The 26199-nt window shown below is 40.4% G+C and overlaps 1 protein-coding gene and 2 long non-coding RNA genes across 4 annotated transcripts in view; 2 read left to right on the top strand and 1 right to left on the bottom strand.

Moving 5' to 3' along the window:
* Nucleotides 1-26199, top strand: part of LOC308610676 — a 105527-nt gene that overhangs the window by 78479 nt on the left and 849 nt on the right. The gene's annotated exons all lie outside the window — the stretch shown is intronic.
* Nucleotides 2959-24231, top strand: LOC308610678. The gene is made up of 3 exons (XR_014014608.1): nucleotides 2959-3044; nucleotides 10672-10755; nucleotides 22417-24231. It is a non-coding gene; the product is annotated as an uncharacterized lncRNA (long non-coding RNA).
* LOC308610674 (spermatogenesis-associated protein 31A6-like) lies at nucleotides 18426-26108 on the bottom strand. 2 transcript variants are annotated; one of them, XM_081259726.1, is made up of 4 exons: nucleotides 25972-26108; nucleotides 21366-21423; nucleotides 20730-20790; nucleotides 18426-20501 (listed from the first exon to the last, which is right to left on the bottom strand). In XM_081259726.1, exons 1-4 carry the CDS (start codon nucleotides 25996-25998, stop codon nucleotides 18482-18484), a joined length of 2166 nt encoding a protein of 721 aa, XP_081115852.1. In that variant the 5' UTR covers nucleotides 25999-26108; the 3' UTR covers nucleotides 18426-18481. The 2 variants fall into 2 exon arrangements, with proteins under 2 accessions (XP_081115852.1, XP_081115853.1); XM_081259727.1 differs by lacking the exons at nucleotides 21366-21423; nucleotides 25972-26108 and having other exon boundaries at nucleotides 18426-20184; nucleotides 20730-20842.

Genomic DNA, 26199 nt, shown 5'->3' with positions numbered 1-26199 from the left:
AGTACAGTGTTTATTTGCAGGATGCGAAGCAAGGATAACAAGCAGCTAATGCTCAAAAGACCCAAACTCCCTGAAGACTTCTGGGCAAGTGTTTCTAAAGACAACATTAGGAGTGAGGGTCTCAGGGTGAATTATCAGTTCATGGACATTCTTTTGATTAGTTGGTGGAGAGGTGACAGGGTGATATTTTGGGAACCTTAATCATCAGCCTTCTTGTTCCAACCAGTCTGGGACCTACATGCTTGTGATCAGCACATAGTCAAATCCTCCATCAGGTGGAGAGCCTTAGTGTCTACAAAAAACGCTCAAGTGTCGTGGTCCATACGTGGGTTGGAAAAGAATTTCCAGACACAAGGCAGAATGTAAAGAAGATAGAATTTATTAGAGGAAAGTGTCTCTGCCAGAACAGCAGGCTGACTTCCTAGTAGTCTGGGGGAGTGGACCCCAAACATGTGCTACTGATCAGTTTTTATAGCCAGAAAACAAAGGAATGCTCCAAGGTGAAAATTTCGTTTACTAATTGGTCGAGGCACATATACTTTCCTTCTATAGGGTGGCAGTGGGACAGGGAAGATGCCTTTTCTTATTTGGGACAGGTCTCATCGCCCAGCTGGGCTCAGGAATTTCATAACCATCACAACATGGTGGGGAGGGCAATTAAGGGTCTGATAAGGGGTGTAACGCTGACACTTTTTCAGAGAGGGTTGTCCTTTGTCCTTGAAGCACCATTGTCCTTGGAGCACCACATCAAGGATATGTGTCAGACTGTTATCTATATCCCTTGAGGAGAAAGGGATATAGACAACACTGTTTTTCAATCTATTGTTACTTTTCTTGCTTGACTGCTTTTCCTTTGTTTCTGAATTTTGTCAGTTCTGTAATCATTAACTGCTCTCTGGAAATCAAGGGAGGCCTAGGAGACTAAAGCTTTGTTCTACAAACAAGAAGCAGGGAACACTGGGAGTCTGTCACAGGGAAGGCCCCACAGGATCCTACTCAGTTTCACAATCATGAATAAAGTTGTTTCTATGAACGTTCATGTACAAATTTTGTGTGGACATATTTTTCTCATTTAAATTCCTAGGGGGTGAAATTAGGGGGTTGTATTAATGCCGAACTGTTTTCCAAAGTAGTACCTCATTTCACATTTTCTTCAGGAATGTATGAGACTTCTGGTTGTTCTCCATCCTTACTAACATCTGATGCTATCGATCTTTTTAATTTTAGTCATTCTAGTAGATGTGAAGTTATTTGCATTGTGGTTTTAATTTTTCTTTGATGACTGATAATGCTGAACATCTTTAAATGTTGCTTATTTACCATTCCTGTGTCTTCTTTGGTTAAGTGTCTTATTAAATTTTTTGCCCAATTTAAATTAAATTGTTTGTCTACTAAGTAGTGTTTTAGTAAAAGCTGGAGAAGAAGCAAGTTTGGCTGGATTACAGAAAACAAGGGGGAGAGTGGTAGGAATGAGGCCAAGAGAGACATGGGAGGAGGGGAGAACAGATCAAAAGGGACTTTGAGGCCTTGGTGAGAACTTTGTATTTATTGTAATTAAATTGAATTCACTGGATGATTTTGAGTGTAGAGTGGCACAATCAGGCTTAAATTTTAAGGGACCACTTTGGCAGCTCTGTGAACAGGCCAGAGGAATGGGAGTAAACACAGGATAGACCAGGAGGTTATTGCAGCAGTCAGAAAGAGAGCAACTGGTTAGTTGCAGTTCTGAATGACCTTTCCCCTCACTCTTGTTCCTGACATTCCAAACTGCATAATTTCAGATGTGGAAGACTGAGAAATTTCCTGGATTTTCTCAACAGAATATTGACTTACTCAAGGCCTTTAAGTGGAACACACTCTACTGAGGGTTGAGAGAAAGTTGACAATAGTGGCTTGCTTAGCTTAACTCAGTGGTTATGGTTGTTAGTTGTGGTTGCAATATTATGGTTGTGTGACTCTTTGGTTAGTATTCACTTTCTCCATCTTGGAATATACGTTTGATGAGGATGGAAAAATTATCTCTGTTTTTAACTCACCACTGTAGCCTCAGTTTGAGCACAGTGCCTGCCAATTAGCATTTAGTCAATGGGTTTTTTTTGTAGGGGAGTGAATGTGTGTATGTGTGAGGGAGAGAGACAAGAGGGGCAGAAACAGAGAGGGGAAGAGACAGACATAGGGACAGGGGAACAAGTCCATATTGCAAAAGAACAGGACAATATTTTCTGTGAGTAGAATGCTCAGAGCCTGTGTACTGCGTTCTTTTCTACTTTCTCAGGTTAGATTTATCACTTCATAAATTTTCTTTATCTTATCCAAAATGAATCTACATTTTTTTTCCTTATAAGTATAAAGAAAAAGATTTTTTTGGGGGGGGGAATTTTAATGTCTCACTACAATTCAAGTACCATACATGTCTCTTTCTATTATTTGTATATCTTGAAAATATACCAGCATTATTGTCTAACACAAAGGAGGCACTAAATAAAATTTTTTCTTTGAAACATTGGTACTATAAATTATAAGAGACAGGAGCCATGTTTTCACAGCTCTGTTTCTTGAGCACCCAGCCCAATGGTATTGTGGAGATGGAATAACAATCACCATGAGCACAGGTCAGTGCTGACAAAGGGACTTGCTTTCTCTCTAAACCATTTGACTTTGTTGGTGCCCAGGGCAGGATGCTCCAAAATATGCCTCAGTGGAATATTACTTTGAATTAAAGTTACTGAAGAAGTGACTGATGCAAGAGAGACACACTGACCTTCCTATCTATCTCCATGAAAGCAGGAAATTAATATCTCATGTGAATGGTGCCCTCCCTGTACCAGGAGGTAGAAAGACATCATTAACACCAGAGATAGGGAATGCAGGGTCAAGAAGGCTGTATAAACCTTGTGACTTCTTTAACTCAAGAAGGTTGGCAGGGACATTTCTTCCTCCTCAACAGCTGACAAGACAACCAGAAGGCTGGCTAAACCCTGCTTCCCACCACAAGACTGCTGCAGCTGAGAGATCCTAGGACACATGACAAAGGCCAGCAGAAGGTAAAATTTCTTATCTCCTCAACTTCCCAGGCCTGTAAGGTCTGGTGGGAGGGAAAGTGCTTAAGAGTCTCCTTTTCTCTATCTCTAAATTTAGATTAGCAGAAGAAAATACTTATGGAGCAAGATCCTCGTGACATAGAAAATCTGGTTTTTGGAAACGAGTAATCTCGTCTCAGTTTTTCTTAATCCTTTCCTCCCAGAGACAGTCACTGTTTTTCTTTGTCTCTGTCTCCTGAGTCATGTTTCATAAGAAGAAAGAACCATAGGGCAGAATACAGGCATAGGCCCTATAAGCCTGCTGTTTGAGACAACCTCACAGACTGGTGAGTTACCAGTTCTCTCCAGTCCAGTGCCTATTAAGACAAACTTTGCTGTCAGTCCTCTATATAAAAACTGGATGAGATTTTTCCTTCTGTATTTTTCTGTGTCCTGAGAGTTTGGCTTTTTGTCCAGTGAGAATATTCTCTCTGGTCTCCACCATCTGGATGGTGTATTTACTGGGGTGCATCTGGTAACCAGTTGAATTGACTGGGGTTCTGAGACACAAAGTCATAAACAGCACACTCTAGTCTTGTTGTGCCAGCTGTCAGAGGAGTTTGTCCTAAGGGGACCCAGTCCATAAGGGGCCTTTGTTGTTTCAACCTTCATTGCCTTGTTAGTGTTGGAAAAGTCCCATTCCAGCAGCATGTGCCTGATGTCACAGATTAGTAGGTTTGGGATCAGAGGTGCCTCAAATTCCCAGGAGAGACCAGGGACACAGTTTGCATTATACCACCCTTACTGCCTGTGCAATGAAGGCCTTTGCTTTCTTAGATTATCCTTGGAAATGAATTTTCACATTATAGGGGCTATATCATCCGTGCCCTCTCCATCTGAAAGTATGCTTATTTCATCCATGGTAAGGATTTATTCTAAGCCTGAAAAGTTACCTCTGGGTCGTTCCATAAAAAGGCTTACTGATTTGAGGCACTCTTTGAAATTAATGAAAGGTCTTACTCCTCAATGGCCAGATGATGGATCCTTTAAATTTGCTGTATTTAAAAGATTCCCTTTTTGAGAGCTCTCATCATAAACAGCTGTCATATTGGTATTTATGGAAGGATCAAATTGAAAGGAAAAATCATGTATAACAGCTAGCCTTAGGGAATCGTTATGAAGATGAAATAACAGAAATTAAAGATCCAACATGAATTCCCCTTTTTAAGAAAAATTTTAAAAATTGCCCCATCTCCTCAGCAATTCCTTAGGCCCTCCTACAAATAATTAGGAAAAGATCAGTTGGAAGCCAATATTCAAGAGCTAATAGAAACAATTATCTTTGTCTTCCAAATCTCTACAAAACCAGAAATGCAACTTAGGAACAAGTCAAGGCCCATTTATCTTCACCAACCCTGAAACCTATTCCTCTCAAATTCTTGTAGATATTATAAAAGTTGAGGATAATTGGAGCAAAATTGCCCTGTACTTAAGAAGAAAAAGTTTTTAAAATAATAATTACCCTGAAACTTATGATAATAGAAAAATACACTCCAAAACTCACAGAAGAAAATTTACACTTTTTTTCTCTGTCCCTTAAAGTTATAAATCTTACCATGTCTTTGAAATGTAAACACAGCCACATTGCCTGAGACTGAGCCCAGATTATCTCAATTGTTAGAACCTGAAACTAAAATTTAAAGAAAAAAAAGGAAAGAGGTTTTTTTTTTAAACAAAAACCACCAGAAAAACCCTCTCTTGCTCAAACTCTAAATCACAGTCTCCTTAAAATTGTTGATCAAGGGCAAGTACACTTAAAGGGCAAGAAGACTTAAAAGTCTTCTCCATAAATAATAAAAGACTGTAGCTATCTGAGTGAGTAAACTTAATTTATTCCAACAAGCAATATAAAAAGTCTCAAAAATATAACAAAAACGAATACAAATATTTTTCAAATTCACATGATCTAGGATAATTTTTGGTAAGTAAAATCTAGTTCAGGTTTAATGGTTTAATTAATACAGACATATCTTAAGAGTTATCAGCATTAAGTATAATAGCTTTATGCTATGTAGTTTTACTAAAAGTCAAATAAGCTCATGTTATCTCTTTTACAAAATTTCTCAGAAAAAAGTAATAATAATAATAATTTAAGATGATGGCTAACACTACTTTAACATCTTATGAAATTGTCATGAGTAATCTGAGGGATTGTTAAGAACAAATTAATTAAATAGACATAAGATAAGAATTCTTTTAGGTAAACTTTTTTTAGCAATAATTGTTTTTGCTATGTCAACTTAAATAGTTTTCTAAATGTCTTTGATAAATTGTACCCTTAGAGTTTTGCTAAGTTAAATTAAATGAATTGAATGTCTAGATCATTTCCAACTAAGACAAAATACTGAAATATTAATTGCTGAACGAGTCTAAGTTTACCTACTTTTGACCTCTTATTACACACTAAATATGTTTGGTTCTATTAGTAGACATGTCTTGTGCTTCATTAAAAGCTTGTACTATGAAGTAGAATATGTTTCTAGAAATTATGAAATGTATTTATAAGTTTGCCAAGCCACAAAATACTTACACAGTTAATAATTTTTAACTTTATCTTTACAAAAAAATTAAAGCTTCAAAGGATTAAGAATTGTAAATAATAGATGTGGTTAAAGCTACTAGGAATTATAAGGAAATTAGAATATATTTGGGGGTAAGAAAAAGTGTACGGTATGGAGATGTTTTTGTTAATGTAAAAACTTTGTTAAGTGAGTTTTGTCCTAAAGCTGGTAACTTCTAAATGGGAAAGAGAACAAGGGACAAATCAAAATGGACAGAGAAAGTTGTAAGAGGTTTGTTAAAGAGGAATCTTTAGAAAGGAATTTTATGTGTAGTCAGGTCTAAGATTGGAATGAATTTAATAAAGTGATTGAGTTTTAATATCCAAAGTAAGCTGGTAGAAAATTAAAATTTGTTTTTTCTCTCTTTTTGCAAAATTTTCTTAATTATTGGTCTGCTCTTAATGAGAAATTGTAAACAAAGACTTTTTTTTACATTTAATGTAATCTGTCTGGCAAAACAAATATTGTACATTTTGTCTTTATGAGTCTTTGATAATTTTGAAGAAAAACTGAGTGCTTTCAATATTAAAAGAGCTAAGTCTTTTTACACTATTTAACTATCTGTATTTACATGTGAATCTTTGTCACTCTGATTAAATTGATCACTAAATATTAATTCACAGTGACATATGATCATATTTGACAAAGTGTTTTAAAACATTTTTATTTTTGAAAAAGTAGATTTTCCCCCAAGTCAAATTCTAAATGAAGTCTTATTGACCTGGAAATAACGTTCAGGTTTTCCAGAGGCCCCTTGGAACACCTTAAAAGATTTGTTTTATCTTATTAGAAAAGAGAGCTATGAAACTCATTAGGCTTATTTGGTATGTTACTTACATGGGAAGCATTGCTAAATAAATGATCATAAACCCTAGGTTATATCATAAGGGTGAATGTTATTAATATAAATGTTCTCGAAAGTATATGAAATTCCTAAAATTGGATATGTCCTAGTATAATGTTATCAGTCATAATTCTAGTTATTATCTTAAATGTTTTGTGTCACAGAGATAAATTTTCTTGTCAATTCCATTAGAATGAATCAAATTTTTAGTAATGGATATTTGTCTTTTATTACTTAGACAATGGTTTTACTCAGATGCTTTTACAAAAGCTTCCTGAAAATGTGTTTCATGTTCAGAGAAATTCATGGAAAAGGATCTGACCAGTATTCTAGAACACAAGTTTCTGATGAATTTCAAATCATTACACTGAACTGAGTAAGAATTTACAAAACCCTAATGGAGAAATTGATGGTTTCATAAAACTTCTAACAAAAGATCAAACAAAACAAGAATTAATTACATGGGACTAAGTAAACTGAAGAAGATGGTTATAATATTTTATGATTTTAAAAATAAATTTATTTATTTTATTTATTTTTGGCTGCATTGGGTCTTTGTTGCTGTGTGTGGGCTTTCTCTAGTTGCAGCGAATGGCAGCTACTCTTTGTTGTGGTGCGTGGGCTTCTCATTGCAGTGGCTTCTCTTGTTGTAGAGCATGGGCTCTAGGTGCATGGGCTTCAGTAGTTGTGGCTCGTGGGCTTTAGTAGTTGTGGCTCAATGGCTCTAGAACGCAGGCTCAGTAGTTGTGGCGTGTGGGCTTAGTTGCTCTGCGGCATGTGGGATCTTCCTGGACCAGGGCTTGAACCCATGTCCCCTGCACTGGCAGGCAGATTCTTAAACACTGTGCCACCAGGAAAGCCCCATTTTATGATTTTTTTTCGTGGTACGCGGGCCTCTCACTGTTGTGGCCTCTCCCGTTGCGGAGCACAGGCTCCGGACGCGCAGGCTCAGCGGCCATGGCTCACAGGCTCATATCAATCAGTGTGATACACCACATCAATGAATTCAGTAAAGTCACAGAATACAAAATTAATACACAGAAATCTCTTTCATTCCTATACACTAAAAACAAAAGATCAGAAAGAGAAATTATGGAAGGAATCCCATTTACCATCACATCAAAAAGAAAAAAATACCTATGAATAAATCTATCTAAGGAGACAAAAGACCTGTATTCTGAAAACTCTAAGATGCTGATGAAAGAAATCGAAAGTGACACAAACAGATGGAGAGATATACCATGTGCTTGGATTGGAAGAATCAATACTGTCAAAATGACTATACTACTTAAGGCAATCTACAGATTCAATGCAATCCCTATTAAATTACCAGTGGAATTTTTATTTTAAGATTTTTTTCATGTGGACCATTTTTAAAGTCTTTATTGAATTTGTTACAATATTGCTTCTGTTTTATGTTTTTGTTTTTGTTATTTTGTGTGTTTTTTTTTTTTTTTTGGTTGCATTGCATGTGGGATCCCAACTCCCTGACCAGGGATCGAACCTGCATCCTCCTCATTGGAAGGTGAAGTCCCAACCACCGGACCACCAGGGAAGCCCCCACCAATGGCATTTTTCACAGAACTGGAACAGAAAATTTTAAAATTTGTACAGAAACACAAACCCCCCAAATAGCCAAAGCATACTATGAAAGCAAAAATGGAGTTGGAGGAATCAGGCTCACTGTCTTCAGACTATATTACAAAGCTACAGTAATCAGTATGGTACTTGCACAAAAACAGAAATATAGATCAATGGAACAGAATAGAAAGCCCAGAAATAAACCCACACAACTATGGTCAATTAATCTATGACAAAGGAGGAAGGACTATACAATGGAGAAAAGACAGTCTCTTCAATAAGTGGTACTGGGAAAACTGGACAGCTACATGTAAAAAAATGAAATTAGAACAATTTTCTAACACCACAGACAAAAATAAACTCAAAATGCATTAAAGACCTAAATGTAAGACTGGATATTATAAAACTCTTAGAGGAAAATCCAGGCAGAACACTCTTTCACAGCAGCAATATCTTTTTGGATCCACCTCCTAGAGGAAAGAAAACAAAAACTAAAATAAACAAATGGGACCTAATAAAACTTAAAAGCTTTTGCACAGCAAAGGAAACCATAAACAAAACAAAAAGACAACCTACAGAATGGGAGAAAATATTTGCAAATGATGAGACTGACAATGGAATAATCTCCAAAGTATACAAATAGCTCATGCAGCTCAATATCAAAAAAGCAAACAACCCAATCAAAAAATGGACAGAAGATCTAAACAGACATTTCTCCAAAGAAGACATACTGATGGGCAAAAAGCACATGAAAATCTGCCACACATCGCTAATTATTAGAGAAATGCAAATCAAAACTACAATGAGGTATCACCTCACACCAGTCAGAGTAACCATCATCAAAACGTCTACAAACTGTAGACTACAAAAATGTTGGAGAGGGTGTGGAGAAAAGGAGTCCTCCTACACTGTTGGTGGGAATGTAAATTGGTTCAACCACTATGGAGAATATTATGGGATTCCTTAAAAAACTAAAAATAGAACTACCATATGATCCAGCAATCCTACTCTTAGGCATGTATCTGGAGAAAATTATACTTCCAAAAGATACATGCACCCCAGTGTTCAGTGCAGCACTGTTCACAATAACCAGGATATGAAAGCAATTTAAATGTCCATTGACAGATGAATGGATAAAGAAGATGTGGTACATATATACAATGGAATATTACCCAGCCATAAAAATGAATGAAATAATGCCATTTGCAGTAACATGAATTGACATAGAGATGATCATACTAAGTGAAGTCATTCAGAGAAAGACAAATATCATATGATATCACTTATCTGTGGAATCTAAAAAAATGATACAAATGAACTTAATTACAGAAGAGAAACAGACTCACAGACTTAAAAAACAAACTTATGGTTACTAAAGTGAAAAGGTATGGGGAGGGATAAATTAGGAGTTTGGATTCACATATACATACTACTATATATAAAATAGATAATCAACAAGACCCTACTGTATAGCAAAGGGAACTCTACTCAATATTCTGTAATAACCTATATGGCAAAAGAATCTGAAATAGAATGGATATGTGTATATATATAACTGAATCATTTTGCTGTACACCTGAAACTAATTCAACATTAGTTGTAAATCAACTATACTTCAATATAAAATTAAAATTAAATTTAAAAAAAAGAGATTTAAAAAAGAAGTGTCTTCCAATGCAAGGATCAGATCAAAGAACATGAATGGAATATTCCTACTGGGACGATTAGGAGGATAACACATCCTTGGTAGGTGCAGAGCCTGTTCACTTATCCTCTGACTTTCCTTGTTCCCTTTCTCTACTACATCCAATTAAGCAGATAAAAACTTTGAGAAAGCTGCCTCTTCCTTCACCAGTGCCAAGCAGGACAAACTCAAAGAGCCATTTGTCTGTCTTCCTCTGATGTTGCTTCTTGATGTTTGAGCTATTGGGAGGAGAGAGAGGCAATAAATTCTCTTAATAAAAGCAAAAAATAAAAATAAAAAATAAGCCTATATGGTCAGTCACAATCCTTGCTATACTTATATAAATAAGACCAAGTTTATTGAATCTAGACTTATTTTGCAAATAAATTTGTCTTAATTTGGCTATCTTTGATAGAAATGAGGGTGATTTTAGAGAGAAAAATTATCTTTCGATAGAAACCAAAATACATACTGTGGATATTAGATTCTAGTGCTATTAATTTTCCTTGAAGTTTTGTTAATTACCTGAAAACTGGACTGTATCCTGAATTTTTCTAGTTTCCTCCACTACCTGACTACAACTCTCCAAACTAGTGTTTCCAAATTTTCTCCCACCCTTTTGACTTGGAATAATTGAAACTAAAACTGCCTTTTTTTCTGAAGTCCTGCATACTGAAGGTAGACATCTTAATATAAACTTCAGAGAAATCTCCACAGCAGCTCATGTTTAGACAGTCTTCTTCGTTCCTGTTGCTATATGGACCACTCAGAAAGTTTACCTGAACATCTGATGGACATTCAAACTACAAAAGATGCTTTAACCCTGACATTTAGAGATCTTCTCAACTGTCTACCCTCAGAACTCAAAAACTGATATGAAATTTGCCTCAATTATTAACCATTGTTTTTTTGTCTCCATAGCAATGCCTCTTATTAAATACCTGATTGCTTGTACAGTAAGCTTAACTTCTACTTGGAAATACTGCTTTGGAAGAGAAAATTAAGGTAAAATGATCATATGGATGGACTCTAATCCAATATGACTTGTATCTTTATAAGGGGGGAATATTAGAACACAGACATGCACAGACTGAGGGGCAACCATGTGAGGACACAGCGAGAAGGTAGCCATCAAAGGAGAGAGACCTCAAAGAAACTAAACTTGATACTTTGATCTTGGACTTCTAGCCTCTAGAACTATGAGAAAATATATTTTTGTTGTTTAAGCCACCTAGTAGCCAGTGTGGTCTTTTGTTATGGCAGCCCTAGCAAACAAATACAATCACTATTAGGGAAAAAAAAATCATGTGCTTTGTTATTCCAGTAGAATGATTTTAACACTGATTACTTCTTACCTTGAGATTATAAAAGACAGTGATAAACATTACTGTAGAGTATATATGAGTTGTGTCCTATGAAACAAAGGTAGTTAACAAACACCTCTCAGCTGTAGATGATGCCATGTGTTCATCTGATCAGCAAGAGGACATGAGTGGAAGGGAGAACCTTTTCTGCTTCAGACAAGCAACTTCCTGGGTTACCCTGAGTATGACAAAGAGGGCCATTGCTTGGGGACCAGGTCTCCAAGCAGTCACAACAGGCCTCAGGAACCCACAAGAAAATTGTGAAGGAAGAATATTACTAGCCAGGCCCATATGAATCTTTTCCTCCCATCACTGCTCTTTTGTGAAAAATTCTTCCAAATACACATTTTTGTCCCAAAATACCATGTTGGACGCTCGCTACTAGGAGCAAATTTTTCTAGCATCTCTGTTGGATGAATTTTCACACTTGCAAAATCACTCAGAAAAGAGTTCATCCTCCCAACACCTCCCCTGCACCAGTGTCCCCCTAAACAGCATCTGACCACAATATGAAGGAACTTACCTCCCAGGTAAACAGGTGCTTGAATGTGATTTAATTATCTCTGCATCCTCTCCCTGGTCTCCCTGTGAAATCCAGTCACCTCTTTGCATTAAAGCATTTCTGTGAGAAGCCCTGTAAGGTGCTGGCTATTCTCAATTCTGTCCTGCTGGTTTCTCTGAAGTGCCTAGAAGCTGTCCTCTCCACACACAAACTGTTCTGACAAACTTCATTTGAATGATTTGGATTTTAATTCTCAATTTGCTTCTGTTCCTAAGCCTTAAAGCTTTTTTTTTTTTTTTTTTTTTTTTTTTTTTTTTTTTACCAATTCAGAAAAAAGCATCATTAAAAAAAAGACAAGGTTGGGTGTCCCTGGTGGCGCAGTGGTTGAGAGTCTGCCTGCCGATGCAGGGCACAGGTTCGTGCCCTGGTCCGGGAAGATCCCACATGCCACGGAGCGGCTGGAGCCGTGAGCCATGACCGCTGAGCCTGCGTGTCCGGAGCCTGTGCTCTGCAAGGGGAGAGGCCACAACAGTGAGAGGCCTGCGTACCGGAAAAAAAAAAAAAAAAAAAAAAAAAGACAAGGCTACTCGCAGATCTAACATGCTAAGCTTTAACTTAGTACGTTCTTAGGACTGATGTTTTCCAAGGAACAAACTTTCTTGTTTCCTGTGTACAAAAAGTGAGAAAAAATAAAAATAGTGGTATCTTCACAGTTGAGTTCTTAACATATTTTCTGATATATGTAAAAAGAGAAAAATTGGCAAAATGAGTACCAACATTTTTAAAAATAATAATTAAGCCTAAATCCCTGGATTTACCAATTTTATAAAATAAGAAAGTAACATTTTATAAAATACAATTTTATGAAATATGATTTTATAAAATTTGTTTAGCTAAGTAACAAATGATTTGCCCAAAAAACAGATTTAGCAGGTGGAGTCCAGGGGGCACATTCTACAAAATAAATTTATTGACACTGTAAAGGGTTACTAGCATAAAATTGTGGTGGGAATAAAAAGGGCAGTGACCTTCCTCCTGAAGTTTAGGAGTGATCCCTGAACTGAGAGATATCTGAGTTGAAGTGGTCACTGGAAACAAATGGTAGAGACAAATCACAGAGAGCAGACTGTATCAATTCCAGCTTCTGGACTCAGAGAAGGAAGGAAGAGCTTCAGATTTCATTGCAGAGAATGAGGCTGAGAAACTTTAAAATCAGATGCTTTTTCCCAGATCCAGGGGGCCAGCTAATGCACAAAAATGCTTAAAGCCACATAGGTATGTCACCTTTATTTCCTAGAGAAGATGTTAGCATTTTCTAAATCCTCATCTACCGTGCCTGGCATGCATTATTTTATAGCTTTCTGGAAGTTTCATCAGCACCACTGGAATATCTGTAGTACGATGTGTGTGTGGAGAGTACAGAATGCAGGTCCGGGCTGGGGGCAACGGACTCTTCTAGCTACCACAGTGAGTGGTGCCCCTGCAAACCTGAGTAAGGAAGACAACTTGCCTTTGGGTGGGTAGTGTTACAATCTGCATGTCTCGGGGCACAAATGTAAAGACCGACCCTGTTCTGGGAATGATGATGATCCTGACTGACCTCAAAGGGGTAATTATGAAACCCTTGGATCATCAGGATCTGGATGTTCCCTACTTTTTCCATGGTGTGATCATGACCGAAAGTGTGGCTGTAGATATCTGGGAACATTTCCAGAAATGTCCTCCTGTAGGAGTTAATTATAAAGTAAATGGGTATAAAAGAGAAAATAATATTGAAACCTATCAAGGGGAGTAGATCTTAAGGGTTAATATTGTAGATGGACTACTTTGGAAAAAAATCTTTTTCCCTTGGAGTATTAAGGAGTCATCGCATAATTGCCATCTCTCCACATTTTGTTCTAGAGTGCCTGGTTTATTGATATCAGTGTGAGACCTGTTTTAAATAAAAATCTATTTGTAAAAAACCGGATCTGTAATATGTTCTAAATATCATTATAGTGTCTTTTAACTATAGATTAAAAATCACTTCATTTTCAACAAAATATTTTGATGTAAACATCAAATGTTTTGAAAACAAAGGGGATCTGTTTTTGTTGTTTTCTCTTTTATCTAATTTTTGTATCCATTTTGTCTGGGCATATTAAATGGTAAAAATATTGATAAGATTTGCACTAGGTGAATCTTCTTAAAAAGAAAATACTGAAGGCCACAGAGTCTGGGAATATTAATATCTTTTTAATAGATTGATCCTCCTTGATTTCTTATTCTGGAGTAAAGGTACAAGTTTTTCCATGAAAATTAGACACACAAATCATCTGACAGAATGTATGACAGATGGAAAATGATTGATGGGAATTTTGCTTTAATGCACATTGTTCGTTGTAATTTTGCCCAGCTTAATGAACGGTGAATTAATAATGAGGAGCAACGCATTCAACGTATTATAGTAATAAAGTGCTTTTATGGACATTTTTCATGTTTCCAGACTTTCTTGGCCACGCTGAACAATTTTAACTCAAAGGATTAAGAAATAATCGCTTATTTCACTGTGTTAAAATAGTCAACTTTGAACAGGATATTTTCCGGTATGAACTTTTTCCTAATTGATCCCATTTGGTTCTGATCAGTAAACTTACCTGAGTAAGCTGCACTATTGAAACAAAGTGATCTGATAGAGCCTTAGGTGACGTACGTGACCACAGTCCATTGGTTTCTGCTTCAACGACGTAAGGGAGTAAAGGGAAAAACTAATACTGATACATTTTTTAATTAGGAGAATAGAAAATCTAAATTTCTTGTAGAAATAAGCCCAAAGAGTCCTCGTGTCAGCCCTGCTCCTCTTAAAAGACCGCGACGCTGTAATACCAATGGAAAATCTGGGAGAGAACCAGCTGTCATTAAAATAGATTTTACCAAGGCAAGGGCAATAGGTTGCTTATTAGCAATGAGAAATCAGTAGTCTTTTAGAAGTGTACCCTTTGGAACGTGTGAGCTATGTAATAAATGAAAGCCTTTCATTATTCATTGTTATAAGCCAAATGTAGATTAAATGTACACTACCTTCAATTCAGATATTAAGATATCCTTCCCTCAGTAATTTTGTGAGGTAACATGTAGAATGTCAAGCATAGGCTAAGTCATATATTTTATAATCTTTCAAAACTTTTTAAAGCAATGTGTTAACCCTATAATGAATATAAAATGGATCCTAACTGCATGTCTTAGAAAATGTGCATTTCATAGAATTATTGAAGAATGAATCCTTAATAGCCCATCTTTTTAAATATGTTAGCTGAACGTTATGATTGTGTAATATCATTTTAGGGCATTACCACATTTTAAGAAATAAAATAATATTCAGAAGCATAATTTTGCCAGAATGTAAAATTTAAAACCAGAAATTTGACTTGTGAAAAATCCTCACATGATTATTGGCCTGTTAAAAACTAAAGCAAACCCCACAAACCTGATGCAAGCTATTATGTGCAAAATAACGTGCTAGCTACACAGCCCTCTGGGAAGTGAATGTGAGTCCGGATGCTTCTTTCTTGGTTTATTTCATTCCTAGAGTACCTTTGTTGCAGGTTTTTCTTATGTTTCCAAAGGAAACAAGTAAGCCATCTCAAGTTTAAGTTCTGTCCTCAATAAAGTAAAAAATGTGCCAGATACCATTTGACTGGATGATAACTAAACTGGACAAATATTTTCTCTCACTGGAGACTGACAGTGTTTTAGTTGTGCTTAAAATTTGTGATTCTCCTAAAAAAAGAGTACAAATGAAAACTTATGGTTACCAGGAGATAAGGGGGGAAGGATAAATTGGGAGATTGGGATTGACATATACACACGACTATATACAAAATAGGTAATAATAACCTACTGTATAGCACGGGGAACTCTACTCAATACTCTGTAATGGCCTCTATGGGAAAAGAATCTTTTAAAAAAGTGGACATATGTATATGTATAACTGGCTCCCTTTGCTGTACACCTGAAACTAACACAAATTTGTAACTCAACTATACTCCAATAAAAATCTTTTAAAATAAAAAAATAGAGTACTACATGCATTTCTAAGAAATAAACATTATTTTCTTCATTCTTCTAAAATAAATAAAAATAAAATAATGTAATATGTGATCTTCAAGCTAATGAACACCTAGGAATGAAATTTGAAAATCTACATTTGGAATGTATAATTCTTTTGTTCAGAGGCAGTGACATTCCAAAAGAACAAAACTTCTCAAACATTTCCCCATTTAGAGTAATGCTGACAGTGAGTGTCTGGTGGATCTCAGAGGGGCACAACTGATAATATATTTATCATGCTGCCAGTTTGCTAAGTGGTTTCATATTCACTAAGAAAGACTTGTCAATGGATACTGAAGAATAGATGTGAGGTCTCTGTGAGGTCTCTGTGTGTTGTCTCTGGGTGAGATTTCTGTGTGAAGTCTCTGTATGAGGTCCCTTTGGAAGGTATCTCTGGGAAATCTGTTAAATCTGTGCTAGGTTTCTGTCTGAGGGTCTGTGAAGCAACATGAGGTCCCTGTGTGAGGTCTCAGTATGTGATCTCTGAGAAAGGTGTTTGTGTGAGAAGTCTCTCGAGAGGTGTGTCCGTGAAGTCTTTGTGTATTGTCTCTGGGTCTCTCCATTTCTTTTTTTCTTTTGGTCTCTCAATTTCTTGTCTTACTGTACCTTATGGAAGACGGAACAGCAAGAGAAGGGCAAAGGGACTTGCTTCTTTCTGTTTTCTTGCTGTTCCATCAGCATCACCTGTCTGTGGCACTCTCCCAGCAGGAGCCAGGGGGGTCCAAGTCCAGCTTCCCCATATTCCCAGAACTCACTTCTGGGTGCCCCTGAGAGGACCCAGCAGCAGCCAGGCTCAGGTCCCAGCCCTGTCAACTCTTTCCTCTGGGTACCGACCCCTCCCACAAGCCCTGGCTCCACTCTCACTGTTCTGCCCATTCTGGAGGCTGCCTTGGGAATCGGGGCCCAGAGGTAGGGCCTGGCTCCAGGGAGAAACCAGGGGTGTGAGCAGTCCTGTGCTCACTCTGCCCCCTCCACCCCAGGTCACAGCATTTCCACGTGTTGAGGGGCCTGACAGGGATGGGGGATGGGGTCCATTTCTGTTGTCATCTGGATCAGGGGCATCAGCTGGAACAGAAATCTCCACAATGAGAAAGACACCACCTGGAGCTGTGTCCACCATGCGCCCTGCACATGGCAGAAAGCACTAAATCACTCTAGAGAAATTCTTCCTCATCTCCCTGCTTTTCCATATGGATGGGGGTCAGGAGACAAGAAAAGCTGTGCCAGAAGCAGATCAGTGGAACACCCCTGGATTGCACCCGGCCCCATCCACTTTGCACAGGTCACCTCCACACCACCACAAATCCTGTCTGATTGCTTCTTCACCTGCCAGGCTCTGGGGTGATCAAGGACTGGGAGACAGGCAAGGCTTACTACACAATCACAAGCCAGTCCCCACCTCTCCCCTGGAGCAGTCCTTGGGCCATGTGTTTATGTGAAGGTCACCAGACTAGGAGTCACATCCCAAGTTCCCTAGTCCTGGCTTTTATACCTATTGTTAAGTTATCCTTTCTAAAAGTCAAGAGGTGATGATGTGTAAGCTTATTAAATATAGTATTAAGAGATCCACCTTCCCTGATTTGCTTTACTTCTATAAGTTTGACCCTCTGTTTTGACCTAAAGGTGGTTTCTCTAGGTCTGTGATCTTAGAGTTGGAATAGGGTAGAGACCCTGGCGTGGGGCCATGGTGAGCTACTGGACCCTTAACTTTTCCTCCCCTTTAGGCCTTTAGATGGTGGTTGTATGTCAGGGGGCTGTTCTTTCAGAACTGCAATTTATGGGAATCTGGTACCACTTTGCCTCCTTCCTTGGATCCAATGATTTTTCTACACCTACATCCCACCCTAAATTCACAGTGTTTGACCATCAGATAGTTACTACCCACAGTCACACCCCTATTCCATTCATCCAAAACTCCTTCTCTGGGGTTAACATAGAGTGGAAGGTAGGTGACCCATGAACGCAGCCATTCATTTATATGGGACTGGACTCAACACAGCCCTCAGCAGCCTCCCTGATACTCCCCCCACCTACACACACAGAGCTGGAAATGCCATCCTTGCTGCTGCTCTAAAGTGTAGGAAAAACAGAGGTGGGGGAGGGTGATGCTGTACATTTTATTATGGCTAAGCTAAAAGGGGTTCATAGGGCATACCTCAATCCCAACCTTCATCAGAGAGAGAAGGAACTCTTAAGAGCAGATGCTGTATATTCCCTACCAAGAGATCCAGGGGCAAGATTTCTCCTGTTTCTGAACTCAGAGCCCATACTCTATTCCCCCCAAACTTCCATCCACTTGGCTCTGACACTTCCTGGAGCCTGAATTGGAATGTCCGGCCCTATCGTGTAAACCTATCCACTACAGTTGCATAAAGTTCAAAGTAGCATAGAAGGAGGAGAAAGACTGGTTGAACCAGATCCTTGGGTGTGGGTTTCATAGGTTTTTCCCATCTCATTGTTAGAGTAATTTTGGTTTGTGTAATGACAGTATTATAAGGTGCAATGAAGGGACACGAGACAAGGAGCAAGCTTGTGATGCTACTGTCCACCTCCCTCCATGCCCCTCCCTTCTAGAAGACAAAGTGCACAGCACAGACAGCAGCCATTACACTATGCTTTTATTAGAAAAAAAAAAAAATATATATATATATATATACATGTATTGGGGAACATTAAATATCTTGGATGTGCTAAGGAGAAAATCATTTTCTCTACAGGGACTGAATTTTTACTTGGAGACATGTCTTCCTACTAAAGGAAAGACTAAAGAAGGATTTTACTGTCGACCAGGCAAGACACCTCCCCAAAGATGACAATGCCTTGGACAGTGTTGATGGTGGGCTGGGGCACCTGGAATCCTTGGCCCATACTGGCAGGTACTAACTGGAAACAAACTCTTCTTGGGGGGCAAGGATGGGAGGCACCTTAGGCCCAGCTGCTCATCGTCGAACCTTACACTTTTCAAACTATGTTGGTGTCTGACTTCCCTTTCCCTGATAGAACAACTCTGGCCCTTGGAGGTGGCTTTATGACTGCAGGCTGTATAACCCATCATTCTCCGTTGCTCTGGGTAGGAGGTAAGCCTATGGCAGCAGAAACACCCACATACTGGGACTTGGAATTCCAGTTTGTGTTCATTTAACTTTGTGGCATGAAGTCCATGGTGAATTGCTCTTTTTTCTTCTGGGATCTGTCCAACAGCTGTCATGAGTGCCTGACCCTCAGCAGTCTCACTCTTCAAGATTGATCTGCTTTTGACTGATCCGTAACTCTGGGCAGTGGCTGATATGGGCTTGAATTTTTGCAGAGCATCTCGACCATTGACTTTTTTATTGGGGAAAATCCACTTTAAAAATAGCCTCATCCTTTTTCTGAAGAGGCTTTCTGGAGGGCTATGTTTCTTCTCTGGCATGAGCTGGAGACATCTGCTCCCAATAGAGTCTGTTATTCCCCTGACCTGGGCAGGGTGGCTCATACTTCCAGCTTGAGAGGTCCCTAATTCTTTAAACCTTTCTTCATGCTCTCCTGGTTTATGCCTCCTACAGTCCTCTCTTTTGTAAGTAGGGGCAATCATCTTGCTCTGGCTCTTCCATGAGTCTTGGAGTTTTGAAGTTTTGGGCTCCTGCTGCCCTAGGTTGCTCCTTTGGGCTTCCATAAGGCCACTTGGCTCCTGGGAAGCTAACCTGTCTCTGGTGGGGACTCTCTGGGGATGGCACTGAGGCACCTGAGAAGCCAAGTTGTCTGCAGCAAGGAACATGTGTTTGGGAAAGTCCTGAATCTGGTTGTCTGACTGTACCTTTACTTTGGAGTTAAACTCACTAGCAACCCCCATGTTAAGGCATGGCTCACCTGGATGTTGGAAAACAGACATTCTAGGTAGTAGGAAACTTTTACTGGCCCCTGGCACCTCTAAACTCCTCATAGGTACATTTGTGGTTTGGGATTTTGTCAACACTTTGGTTTCCAAGATAACACTAGACTGTGGTTGAAGAGCAGGAGACTCCTTGGCCTCCACAGCCTCCCTGGCCTCTTCACCTCTCAAAGATTGGGATCCTAAGTTCACCTCCATCACTGTTACCCTATGGCAGGGGTCTCCTGAAGCCTGACCACCACTCTCCTCTGTTGGCTCATTCCTGACCATTGCTGAACTTGGACCTGGCTCTAGGCTGTCCCTCTTGACCCATTCCACAGTCTCACTCTTCCAGGTTCTGCCCACAAGGCTGAGTGTGAGGGACTGAGAAGGTGGCCTGCCCTCCTGTCCAGTCAGAGAAGCCTTTGCGGGCCCATGGTAGTCAGCAGATGGAATCGCTCCCAGGGCACTCTGGATTTCCTTACACACAGTTGAGGGGACAAGGAGAGGCCTCTTCAGGGTAGGAACTGACTCTTCTGTTATCACCTTCTCTCCTGAATGAGCCTGAGGAGGTTTCTCCAGGAACTCAGCACACTTGACTGTTGAGTGGGACCCAGACACACAGGTGGCTGAAGGGGAAGAGGCAAACTGCAGAACGGTGGAGGGTTGGAGCTTTTTCAGCTTCAAGAGATTTATGGGCTTGAGGACCTTGAGGGGGAGGGTCCACCTGTGCTTTACCCAAAACCTTCTAATATGTGCTTCCAGCACCTCTCGAGTGTCTGGATCAAGGAAGGAAACCCTACAGGAGGTGTTCATGCAGGGTTCCCAACCCTTCAAGCAGTATCTTCCACAGGCTCCAGCAGGCACTGCTTTGCACATCTCACCAGGAGGGTCTTGACATGAGAGCTGATGAAAGTTGCCCTTGCCAGGAAGCCTCCCCAGGCAGCTGTAGGAGAGCAGATGGGGCCAGGATGGCTGGACAGGACAGGCAGGGGTGGGCACCTGTAGCCCAAGAACCCTCCACTGCCCCCACACTGACTTCATAATGCTCCTGCTGTCCCTCACCCTAGGGCTTTAGCCACACCCTCCCATGGCTCCCCCTCCCAGGGCTGGGGTCACATTATAGGCTCTGGGAGGAAGGACGACCCAGGAGAGAAGGGGAAAGATTCTTTACCTTTGCAGAAGTGAAACCAGGTTGTGAGTCCCCTCCAGTTCTTCCAGGCAATCTCTGCAAGCTGGAAATCAGGAGACTGGGTCATGGTGGTGAAGGCAGAGGCCTAAGAGTCTTTCAGGAGGCTGAATGCAATGGCCCTTTAAGGGAAATCTTTGGAGGATTAGACTCTGGAGCCCAAGTATCAGTGTCCAAGGCCACATGTCCCTGACAGTGATGGTAAGTCTCACTTGAAAAGGGTTTGTCCTTTGCAAAGTGCCTTCACGTTAATTAACCCCTGTAGCCCTTACAACTGCCGTGTAGGGGAGAAAGGTCAGTGGTCATCACAGAGGAATCTGAGCAAAGTTAAACAACTTGTCCACAGTTGGACTTGAAGGTCCCACTTCCCAACCCAGGCACCAATGGTCCACCACAGTCCACACACCCCATTTCTAGGTCCTCATGGCTTCATTCTAAGCACAAATTTCTGGGATGTATCTGGGCTCTGATCTCCTTCCAACGAGCCTTCCCAAGGCTCTGTTTCCTGAAGAATAAGCTCTGCCACTGGCATCCTCAGAGACCGTGAAGCTGGGCCCTCAGGATTAGGAGAGATGGAAGCTAACTCTCGGGGGCACGCAGGGCTGAATGGCAAAGGCTTACCTTTCAAAGATCCACTTTTCTTCCTACTCCTGCTCCTCCCCTTCAGCTCTACTTGATGCTGAGAGAGAAGAAAAAATGAGGGGCTAACACCCAACTCTCACTGTCCTCTATCTAGGCAAGCTGTGTTCATGAACAACATGACTTTCTACATTTAACTAAAACTCTGTGGGGGGTTTTCCCCTTTTACTTATTTTTAAAGTGGATAAAAATATTTTCAGTTTTTCTTCTTTGAAGAGTGCAAAGAAGGATTTTTTTTTTTTTTTTTTTTTTGCGGTACGCGGGCCTCTCACTGTTGTGGCCTCTCCCGTTGCGGAGCACAGGCTCTGGACGCACAGGCCCAGCGGCCATGGCTCATGGGCCCAGCCGCGCCGCGGCATGTGGGATCCTCCCGGACCGGGGCACGAACCCGCGTCCCCTGCATTGGCAGGCGGACTCTCAACCACTGCACCACCAGGGAAGCCCAAGAAGGATTTTTTAAGTTTTAATCACCATAGATTTCTTCTGTCACTGTTCCTCTGATCAAGAAACACACACATTCTCAGACCTAAATGCCCACGTGAGCTTTGTCAGATAGGATTCTGCTTCCCAAGGCCAGACCTCCACTCCAGCCTCTTCTCTCAGGCTCTCAGGGGCTCAGCATTGCCCTTAGATCAGCCCCAACACAGAGGAAGGTCTCACTTGAGACACCCGCTGTGGGAAGGTGGCTGGTGAACCAGGGCTCAGGGGTCAGCCTTCCTGCAGAGATTGAACTCTTAGTAATCCAGTCCTTAACCATTAGTCCCTGCATTGGGGACTTGCCCTGGAGCCCTCTACCATACCTGAACTCCTGGTCTACGATCCTAGGCTAGAAATCCTCATGCCCACTCTAACCCCTCTCTGGCCTGGCTTTTCCCTAGAAGGATGATGTTCTCTACTTTTCTGAGAGTTCCCATCTCAGGAGTCTCTCTAGGTGGTTTAGAAAAGTGGAAATAAGAATAAGAAAATAAGAGATAATCTCTGCTGGGATTAAGCCAAAGGTTTCTTACCTTCCTGATGTTTCTATGTTTTCTAGGTGGTGCTAAGAATGGATTACTCTGGAAGCAGGGGAGTAACATTAGGAAGAGCCCCAGTCCACACAGGAACCCAAGGATGATATCAATCACCCAGGAAGTTGGGCTGGATCTCAGCCAGATAGCAACAGTGTTTTTCAAAGAAAAGAGATTCTCCATCTTCTGAACTGCATTGCTGCCCTCAGGCAACAGAGCACTGGGAGTTCGCTTGATGGCAGAACCCCAGGCCTTCATCACAGAGCTGTGGCCTTGTCACAAAGGGCTCCTGAGTGTGGGGGAGGGGCAATAAGAAAAAGAGGCTGAATCACTGCCCCTCCTTCCCATCCAGACCCACAGACACCTGCACCCTCCTGGGGCTTCCAGATCCCTCCTTCCAACCACTCTCATCCTGTCAGAGAGACCTTAGCCAATTTTCTGTTCATTCCATCTGGAACCTGGTTCCTTCATCCATTAGAGACCTTTACTTGAGGCCCACCAACGTGATAACTCTTGAACATCTTAAGCTGACCCTGGAAGACTGGCTGTTTCACAGACATTTTTACTCAGGATTTCCTTTGTCCTCAGCTCCAACTTTCCCACATCATGTTTGTGTCTTGTGTAAAGCCAGGGATAGAACTTGAATTTCTTTTACACTTATTTAGTTTTGTGAATTTTGAATAGTGTATGTTTTGCCTCATTTTCTATCAGAGGGAACTACACACAAAAATTAAAATAATTTATTTTTCAAAATTCATAAGTATGAAAGAATGATAAATAGTTATGTAATAGGGAAGAACAAATCTGACTCCACATCAGATCTTTTTTACTTTAATCTTTATGCTTTGTTGCCTGAGCTAACTCTGTCCATCCCTGTGACCCAGGCTGGCTCTGCACTTTTTGTAAAACAATGTTGCCTAGAGCCTGAAATGTACAGGATAGCCTATTTCTAAGGCTCTGACTTGTAAGAGCCCATTCATGGAGATAAAAAGTTGCAGAACAGAGAAGAATAATTGTTTTGTTGGCCGTTTACAGGAACACGTGACCTGACCAGGATCTGACCCATCTGGCCAGCTGCTAGAACAAAGGATCCAACACCAAGATATTTGCAACAATTAGCCATGCCCCTCCCTCACCTTGCCTTTAAAAAGGCTTTGCTGAAAGCCTTCAGGGAGTTTGGGGTTTTTCCTGGGCATGAGCCACGTGTCTTCTTGCATGGCACTGTGTAAACCTTTCTCTGCTCCAAACTCTGATGTTTCAGTATTTAGCCTCACTGTGCATCAGGCACACAGACTTGCATCTGGTAACAGTTAAACCTTCAAATGATATTTTTGTAAGTTTGTAGTGTTTATAATTCTGGAGTTAGTAAATCTTTAAACTGCACAAAAACTTTTGGGACACACTGCAAACACGCACACACACACGTACTCATTTTCCTTAACCAATCTAGTACTTTCAAATCCAATAATCCATAATTTTCTACTTAAAAAAAATCTTTCATATGTTGTCTCAACCCAACTTCTTAGTTTGCAACGATAAGACAGTCCCCACTCTCCAGATAAATTTTGAAATATGTGGTCTTAATCCATTAGGGCTGCTATAACAATATACCATAGACTGGGTAGATTAAAGACAACAGACATTTATTATCACAGTTCTGGAGGCTGGGAAGCCCAAGATCGAGTCACCAGTATGGCCACCTCGTAGTGAGAGCTCTCTTCTTGGTTCACAGCTGGAGCCTTCTCTCTGTATCCTCATATGATGGGAGGAGGCTAGAGATATCTCTGGAGTCTCTTTTATAAGGCACTAATCCCATTCATGAAAGCTCATAAGCACTTTTGCATGGCTCCGCCTCCTATCTTTAAGAGGTAGGATTTCAACATGTAAATTTTGAGAGAACATTAACATTCAGACATGTGCACACATTCTATACCCGGAAGCTAGGAATGGGTTAGGGTGAGCCAAGGTCCTGACCCTAAAGGGCTGTAGGGTGAAGAGTAGGACTAGGGGTCAAACCCTTGGGGCTGAGCCAGGTCTTGAGCAGCCTCTTCAGATATCCCTAGTGTGTTATGTATGTATTCTCTTTTCTGAGTGTGCCTTGCCTTTCCTGCCCCATCCTCCCAGGCCCCTGAAGCTTCAAGTCCAGCCTGAACCATAGAGAAAGGGAGCTTTGAGTCTTACGCAAAATTCCCTTATGACACCACTTCCTATCCCTTAGCAGTAACACAAGATTCACTGAAGGATTCACATGGTAAATATGTCTTAATGCCCCATGAGGGCTTGAAAATAATGTGTATTCTCTGCTTGTTGGTCATAATTTTATACAGTTTTAGTGGGAACGTGGGCATGTGAGTTTGTTTGGCTATATTGCCATGAATGTGCACTTTCACAAACATATCTCCTACATCTACTATTTTTCCTACGGTCTTTTCCTCCCATATGATATTCTCACCTTAATTCAACCTTTTATCAAAATTTAGACTTAGGTCTGTCACCATGTGGACATGCTTTGTAACAAAGTAGCTTCAACCGAGGAGGTCAGTGGAAGGCCTGGACCAGCTATCTTGGTTCCATGATAGTAAGCAAAGGATCGCAAACTCCCATGTTAAGCTTAAGCAGAAAGCAAAGTTTATTTAAGCATAGGTACACTCTCAGAGAGGGAGAGAGAAGGAGAGAGAAAGAGCAGGCTGTTTCTGAGAACAGGCTATTTCAGCGAAGTGAAGCAAGCCCAAAGCAAAGTATATCGAAGCAAAGGTACACTCTCGGGGTGGGGGGGGATGGGTCTACTGTTTCTGCAAATTGAAAGCAGCATTCCTAGAAAGGCTTACGAGCGCTTTTAAGGAGCATTTTGCAGAGAGGTGGGGGTGAGTGACAAGGATCATTATTTGATTGACAGTCCTGAGCTATGGAACAAGTTTTCTGCTGCGCATGCTCTCATCCTTGAACCCCCAAGAAATGGTGGGGGGAGGGGCAAAACCACATGTAATTTATTGTAATTACGGTATAATGAGTTTGGATTTACTGTAGGTTATACGCCTGTCTGGTCTGGGCGTGCACAGCCTGGAGAAGTCCCCTGGTGTTGCTGTGCCTCTCTTCATCAGGGTAAGCTGCCCACCACCCGACCATAGTTTCTCCCGTTCTGGGTGGAGTCAAGGGAGGGTCCCCAGGTGGCTGCGTGTGACTCAATTTCTTCTTCTTGTCTTTCCCACCAGTCACCTCCTTGCTGCTAACGTCTGACTAACTACCTAACAGGTCTTCTTTGCATTCATATTTGCTCTCTAAATTGTCTCTCTGACTTTATTTTCAATATGTTTTGTTTGATGGGGTTTTTTTTGAAATTTAAAAACCTTATGATAACATTTACCTTGATTTATTTAATTATTGTTCTACTGTAATTGATTTCTGCCATCTTATATTATGCTTTATTTTCTACATTTTCTTTATTGTTTCTTTTTTTCCCTTCTTTGGCATCTTCCATTTTACAGGTCAAGGGTACTTATGTTTGTTTGACATTTGGGAATTTTTAGTATTGTAATGGTTTTATATCTTGAATTATGTTAATTTTCTCCTCAATTTCTTACCCGTGGATGAAAAATGTTCCCTGCCATATGAGTAGACAAAGGATGTTGCAGTCATCAAGTCAGACGTCAAAGCAGGAACCCTCAACTGTGCACCTTGAGGGGATTCGGGATGGAGAAAAACAGGGTACTGGTTCTAGAGTTAAGGTGCATATCAAAGGACTGATTTCACAGAGCCCAGATTCTTTCATCTTCTCATACATAGAAAAGTGCTAAAGTCCTTAACTTGAG

Source organism: Mesoplodon bidens, assembly GCF_964165515.1.
Source record: "Mesoplodon bidens genome assembly, contig: HAP1_SCAFFOLD_627, whole genome shotgun sequence".
NCBI lineage: Eukaryota > Metazoa > Chordata > Mammalia > Artiodactyla > Ziphiidae > Mesoplodon > Mesoplodon bidens.
This window is presented reverse-complemented; position numbering and strand designations above follow the sequence as displayed.

Coding starts and splice junctions, on each gene's coding strand:
- LOC308610674 (XM_081259726.1), bottom strand. CDS start 25,998: ATGGCAGGGAACATTTTTCATCCACGG. Junction 21,424..25,971: donor GGAACATTTTTCATCCACGG/GTAAGAAATTGA, acceptor CTTCTCTCTCAG/CATCAAGTAGAGCTGAAGGG. Junction 20,502..20,729: donor CTGGTTTCACTTCTGCAAAG/GTAAAGAATCTT, acceptor GCTCTCCTACAG/CTGCCTGGGGAGGCTTCCTG.